This window comes from Agrilus planipennis, unplaced genomic scaffold (assembly GCF_000699045.2).
Source record: "Agrilus planipennis isolate EAB-ADULT unplaced genomic scaffold, Apla_2.0 scaffold85, whole genome shotgun sequence".
NCBI lineage: Eukaryota > Metazoa > Arthropoda > Insecta > Coleoptera > Buprestidae > Agrilus > Agrilus planipennis.
The window spans coordinates 1,040,581-1,048,112 of record NW_020438910.1 but is presented as its reverse complement, the minus strand read 5'-3'; the positions used below and the strand labels follow the sequence as shown (position 1 = coordinate 1,048,112).

At 33.9% G+C, this 7,532-nt stretch overlaps 1 protein-coding gene across 1 annotated transcript in view; it reads right to left on the bottom strand.

The window, feature by feature from the left end:
- Positions 1-5,699: 5,699 nt before the first annotated feature.
- LOC108733858 overlaps positions 5,700-7,532 on the bottom strand; it is a 217,665-nt gene continuing 215,832 nt past the window's right edge. The window contains exons 13-15 of the mRNA XM_025973485.1: positions 6,390-6,477; positions 5,942-6,061; positions 5,700-5,753 (exon numbers count right to left, since the gene is read on the bottom strand). Of these exons, the coding sequence (XP_025829270.1) occupies positions 5,700-5,753; positions 5,942-6,061; positions 6,390-6,477 (262 nt within the window). The remainder of the gene's footprint in view (positions 5,754-5,941; positions 6,062-6,389; positions 6,478-7,532) is intronic.

The window sequence follows — 7,532 nt, the reverse complement described above, 5'->3', positions numbered from 1 at the left end:
AATATAATGTTAGTTATAATGAATAGTGGCGTAGCAATAAGCTGTCAATTTTACTTTATTAGTTGTTCCACAACCGTCATTGTTTACATTTTTCATCGATGTAGTTGCTTAATTGTTATCGCAATTTCTCTTTTTTTCGATTCACGCACAGGGCCGGCTTCGGATTGCAACTTCGTCTGGGTTTTTTGTTCCTTTAATCATGCTGCGTATTGCAAATGGTTAACACCCTCCAAAGCTTACTAATTATTTCAAAAGCACCCTGTGCAAGTACTTTATTTACTACAGAAACACTATACATACATACTGTCTATTTGTCGATCAGTTATTTATATTACGTATCACTACAGACACCTCACTGTTTAATTTTCGCGTTTAAGCGACGATACAGTACCTGTAGAGCACGAATCAAGTAGAACCTATGCGGGTAAAATAAGAGAAATCCCAATTGGACTAATTTGATTACTTAGATCATATTTTATTTATTAGATACGTTTAGATTAAGTATGAATTTTGACTTGATTAAAAAAAAATACTAGATTTGGTTTGCTGGGATTTTTAGCTTTTTAAGATTAGATTAAAAAATTAGATTCGATTCGATACAACTCGATTTGTTTGCATTTCCTTAAAATACAAAGTCAATTATAATGTCTAGCTTGTCAAAACAAATTTCTTTTTATGTTTACCCGTATAAGCTCTGTTTGACTTGTAACTAAACTCTGGAGACAAGATACCTTCAAGCGGCAAAAATATGCAGTAAGAAAGGTTGTGTTTTTTGATCGGAATTTTGAGGGCAATAATATGAAAAATCCAGACGGTTTCGATTAGTGCGTGGTCCTTTCAGATTTCTAACTTCTAGCTACTTTTTATATCTAAATTACTCTATTGTAAGGCTAGGTTTTGGTACGAGTAGTAGAAATTAAAATATAAGTGGTATACAACGGCACCTATCCATCCAAATCTGAAGGGGTTCAACAAATTAATTGAAGCAATTTACTAGTTTTACGAAGGGATGTAGTTCTATTTTCCTTAAAACAATTTTAGAATTAACAAACTAGGAAACATAGTTTAACGTCTTAATATTGGACAAAATAGGCCAAAAAATAACTAGTAAAAGTAATCACAAGGTTAACTTACACCAAGGAAGTACAGACCTGACGCTCGAAGCCGGCGGAAATTTTAAAATGGCGTGGATACGTGGTGTCAAAAGTAGGCAGTTTTATTAGGTATAACAATTGCAACCCTCTTTCTTCAGTATTCCTATCAGGGGAGTACAGTTAAGACGTTCAAAAGTGGCATACCTAGTTCCCTATAAAATTGTCGCAATTACTTTCTTATTTCAAATTACTAAATAGACTAGAGCGGTTGCTGACAGAGCGCCTACTTTTACTCACGGCAGACGTAGGAAATATCGTGAATAGAAAAGAGATATTAACTAGGATATGCAGCGGATACTAATAAAGAAAAAGGAATAACTTTACACCAATTAATGTGTAACAGAAGGAGATGCAAATAAGCAGAATTTGAGCACGTTGCCAGCATTGGACTTTAATGAAAGTTCAACATTCTCAGGAATTCAGAAAAGTAAAGACGCTTTAAGCATAACTTAACAAGGACGTGTTCAAAACGCAGCAAATGACTACAGTCCCAAGTGGAAACAAGAAAGGAGATACGTCCATTCTCACAAATAATTTATTCCCAATTTCGATAGTCTCAACTATATTAAACTACATGCAGTATACTTTATTAACCTTGAGCATAACCATTAATGATTAACTAATACACATTTCCCCAACTGTTCAATTTTACAGGAAATCATTAAAAATAAGCCGAAACCAGTTGTTGCATTTTATATAGGACTATTAAGTCATGAAATGTATTTCTTGATAATATATTTTTTTTGACTGATTTTAGATATCTAGGAAGTCAGATAAATCAGGATGAAAGGAGTAGTAGGGATATAAAGCAGAGGATAGCGCAGGGTTGTGTCACCTTTAATAAAAAGAAGTCACTTCTATGCTCGCGATCGCTTAATTTAGAAATTCGAAAAAGATTGTTAAAGGTGTATGTTTGGAATGCGGCGCTGTACGGGTGCGAAACATGGACAGTGGGCGCGGCGGAAAAGAAAAGGTTATAAGAGTTCGAAATGTGGTGTTACAGGCAAATGATGAGGATAACGTGGGTAGAAAAGATTAGAAATGAAGAGATACTAGAAAGAATAGAAGAACAGAGGAACCCAATGGAACTCAATAAGAAATAGGCGAGATAGGACACCTTCTCAGGCATGAAACTCTAGTCAAAGACATAGTAGAGACAGAAACAGGAGTTAGGAAGGGTAGGGGTAGACCTAGGTTAGATTACTGTTCGCAAATAGTTAAGGATGTGGGTTGTTCTATTTAGTTTTAGGGAAATGCGAAGTTTAGATCTGGATAGGAAAGATAGATAGATAGACCTTATGATGATGATGATAATGATGATGATCTAAATATACTAAGCATGCGAAATATTCTAGAAAACTATTATCTATGAGTTTTAGTATCATAAAAGGTATTATTCCAATATTTGTGCACGTCAACAACTAGAATTAATTAATGTAAGGTCCGTAAAATTATAGGTGTAAAAACCCCTTTTTCTTGAGCGTTAGAAATAGAGATTCAACTAAACTTTTGTCATGTAAAGACCACAGAGATTCAATTAGATTCTTGTCATGTAAAGAACACAGATTCAACTAGACTTTTATCAAGTAAAGATTCGGCAACTAACTTTTGTAAGCCTTATTGTTTGATTGTATTACATTTTAAAGTCCACAGTACTACTTTATTTTCAAATGGACTTGACATAGTCCATGAGGTTGCAACACTGCAAACGGAATTTGATATTTGGATGTTTCTCAAATACATTTACATTAACAATTACTATGCTACATTTTATTTCTTTATTAAAGTTAAAAGCTAAACAACTTATTTTATTGTTTGTGTCTAAATACATGGCAATAGATATCGTAGTAATGTGCATAGACACTGCATTGTAAATATTTAGTGACATTATTTCTGAGCTTATTGTAGTAAAACTGCCACAACGCATCCGGATAATTGTTACACAAGAGCAGGAAGTCAATCGTACTTTCATATAATTAATGCAAGGGTTACTACAGTTATCTTACCTATTCTGTGTGCTACCTATTCAACCGTTTACATGTACACTGCTTGCACTCTACTGTAACTTATTTAATTATGTCGACAAAGACATCGTTCATGCAAAACGGCTTCCGCATCCAAGTTTTAATCGATACAGAAATTCACATGTTTACATAATGTTCAAATGCCTATCGCATTGTTCTTTAAGACCANACTGATGCCTGTTCTTTAGCAGGAGAATCAATTAAATAGCTGTATAACAAAAACTTACCGAATCAGAATATTCCTGTTGATGTAAGGCATTGGTACTCCCTGATCTGCTCTGTCCAGGACTTGAATGTCTCCTGGTCCGATTTCCTGAAGTATTTTCGTCGTCAGCACTCAGGTAATCCTGTAATTTTGTGAAAGGAAGCGACTTAAAGAATGATCGATTAGATTACAACAATGAACTACCTTGTTTTATGAAACGATATAAGTGCCTAAACTTAAGACTACTTCATTAAAGTAAATTTTACAATAATAAAAGTGCGATCGGTCAAAAGTGTGATAGAAACATGTTGGTGCCATGTGCTTTATACCTACTTAAAAAACAAAGATAATCATATTGAGATTTTCTTTGTTTTGCGACATGAGCTAAATAATCTAATAAAACATTGTGATATAATAAGGGTGGGGTATAGGAATAGAAAGAAATAGAGACGATAAATCAATACGATCACCTGGTTTAGATTTCCGTCGCCCTTCTGTTCCGTTATTTTTCCTGGAGGCCACATATTACTAGTTGCACTCGCTGGTCTCTATAACTTTTTTCCTGGGCAATTTAGTTGAGTATAAATGTTCAGAGGAAAGATAGTCCTTAAAAAACCCATCTGTTATTCTTTTTTGTATGATGAAAATTTACCCACATATCGATGCTCAAAGTTACCTACCTTTCATCATATTTTAGCCTGTTTTATCGCAAACATGTTTTTTTCAATTTTCGATGTATCTAATACTCATTTTGTTACTCGTCATCATCATAAGTCGTTAGTGGTAAGATTGGTTGGACACGCACCTCTACGTTTTCCTATCGTAAGCGAACCTTCACATTTCCTTAAAACTAGAACATCCCACATCTTTAACTATTTACGAACAGTAATCTTATCTAGATCTACGCACATTCCTCTTAGCTCCTGTTTATGCTTGTAATATGTTTTTAACTAGGTCTTCTTATCTTAGAAGGTCTCCTAACAACCTATCTCGCCTATTTCTTATTTACTTCCATAGTTCTCCCACTCTTCCTAATAACTTCTTTTTTTCTAACCTTTTATATCAAAAATAACCTCATTATTCGCCTGTAACACCGAATTTCTAAATCTAGTTTTTTCTTTTCGACCATGCTCACCGTTCGCATTTCGTTCTCTTACAGAAACGTGCTCCAGATATACACTTTTAACAATTTTTTTCGAAAATTGTTATTAATAGTTTATGCTAAAAGTGTTTCATAGTAAAAAAAAAATGAGCAGGTATATCGAAATTAAAAAAATTAAAAAAGAACACGATTGCTACAAAATAAGGTGGAATATATAATAAAGTAGGCAATTTAGAGTATTGATATCTCGGTGAATTTTTATCGTACAAAAAAAAAATAAAAGAAAAGGTGTGTTTTCTTAAGGGCTATCTTTTCTCTGAACATTTATATATATCTAAATTACCCAGGAAAAAAGTTGTAGACGATGAACTGAAAAAAAAAATGAAAACGGCGATTTTATTTGAAATTTTCTACTTCATTATGTTCGATGCTAAAAATGATAAAAAGAAAATTAAATAAAGTATTTCGATGAAAAATCCAATTTTTTTAAAAAAAACTAGTAAAAATCATGAAAATTGCTTAGTTTTGAGTTATTTAAAAAAATGACACATTATGGTTTTAACAACTTAAGAGGTTAAACTACCATAATCAATCATAAAACCCCTTTAACGCAACTGCTATTGCAATATTCCTTTTCTTTTTGTCTCTAGTCCTAGTCCCTAGCCTATCAGTTGTTTCGTTTATTTTATTTGCATTGCATTCTTGTACAGCTCGACCAACGATTCTCAAACAAAAAGAGCGAAAGCGAGTAGAGTGATCGAAATGCTTTTCGGAACCTTCTTGGACTATATACAGTCAGAAGAACAAATAAACCTGATTTCGACGCCGCCTGCGATATTGGTCATTTCGTATTGCACTGATTCTATGCAGACTGTACACGATGATTACTACTCAACAAGTTTAAACAAAAGGAGATCTAAAATAGTTATATCCCTTCCACTTTACCACTGCACATACCTCTGTCGCGGCTACAGATACTTAGGCCGAGCTGTACATCTTTATTAACCAAAAGAAAGTTTTAAATACAGTGTTTTGATGTCATAACGACAAGGACCTTCACCTGACGTTTTGGTGATAATTTACAACTTTAAATACGTTTTTATTTAATGATAATAATTATTATTTTAAAAACAAATTTAAGGGGGATTACGACTACAAATCTGTATCAGCATTAATCGTTTTTCAAAAACTGACTTGCACCATGCTATTTGCTCTCACCGCTCTTTCGCATTCCCTTCTGACCCTCGGGTCGTTATAATGCATGATGACTGTTTGAAATCCGTGTTACGCAAATTTTAACCACTTCACGATTATATTTAAACCGTAAAATAAATCATAAAGATTAAATATAATGAACGGTACATATCAAAATATTGAAGGCTGTATCATAAAACAAGAACTGATGCCTGTTCTTTAGCAGGAGAATCAATTAAATAGCTGTATAACAAAAACTTACCGAATCAGAATATTCCTGTTGATGTAAGGCATTGGTACTCCCTGATCTGCTCTGTCCAGGACTTGAATGTCTCCTGGTCCGATTTCCTGAAGTATTTTCGTCGTCAGCACTCAGGTAATCCTGTAATTTTGTGAAAGGAAGCGACTTAAAGAATGATCGATTAGATTACAACAATGAACTACCTTGTTTTATGAAACGATATAAGTGCCTAAACTTAAGACTACTTCATTAAAGTAAATTTTACAATAATAAAAGTGCGATCGGTCAAAAGTGTGATAGAAACATGTTGGTGCCATGTGCTTTATACCTACTTAAAAAACAAAGATAATCATATTGAGATTTTCTTTGTTTTGCGACATGAGCTAAATAATCTAATAAAACATTGTGATATAATAAGGGTGGGGTATAGGAATAGAAAGAAATAGAGACGATAAATCAATACGATCACCTGGTTTAGATTTCCGTCGCCCTTCTGTTCCGTTATTTTTCCTGGAGGCCACATATTACTAGTTGCACTCGCTGGTCTGTGAATCTGCCTAGAAATAAAAGAAAATCAATTATTTCACATGTATTCCTGCTGGAGCTCTGATTTAAAGGTTATTATGTCACTCACATACACTTCTTGCAATGGAACACTAATACCAATAGGAATATGGAAGAAATTTGTATTGTATTATCTGTACCTATAGGATTTTGATCGCAACAGAAAGATTTAACACGACAAAGGTGAACAATTTAGGTTGAGTTAACTTCATTACTCATTGCAACGAGAACTCAGACGCGACGGGCCCAAGTGCTGGCAGAAGATGTGAGTCAGGACGCCATGGGCGTCGGCGAGAGATGGATTTGTTTTAAAGCGAGCACGCTCCCAGAAAATATTGCTACTATTTGTACATGGTTTTAAACAAAATCCTTCGAAGGGCAATATGCGTACATGTATCAATTTTCCTTAAGGTAAATCAATTAATCTGTTTATTATTATCACAAACAGTACAGAAATTGAACATGAACCATTTTGAATAATAATTTTTTCTGACATCTATTATCAAACAATTAGAGATTAGCAAGTAAGTAAAGAGCTTACAGGAAAAGGAACAATGTTAACAATACTCATGTCAGTAAACCACCATATTGTAATGAATTTTCTAGAACGTCTGCTAACTTAAATAAGTCTCATATCTACACAGTCTTTATCAAATAAGTAGCAATCTTGCAGGAGGTGATGGGACACTATAAAATCATAAAATTAAGTTAATGTTTGGTGGTCCGAAAATTCACAACTTTCAAGAAAAACGCACTTGGCAAGGGCCAATCCGACTCTGGTAGGATTACGCTCGGAAATACGACTAAGAAACGTCGCATTCAATCAGGTGTTACTGAGCAGCATCCGTGTTGTTTTTATTTTGTATTTTTGTACTCACGTAATATTTGTTATTTGACAGATTAGGATAAGTGTGCCTGACGATGTTTATGTTTACAGCCAACCTAGAGTAGTTCTTTGTTCTTTTAACATTGTAGGCTTTTATTACTTATGTATATAGACAATCGAAGTCATTAGAAGTAGGTCAATGTGTCAGTGTCATAGGTTAAT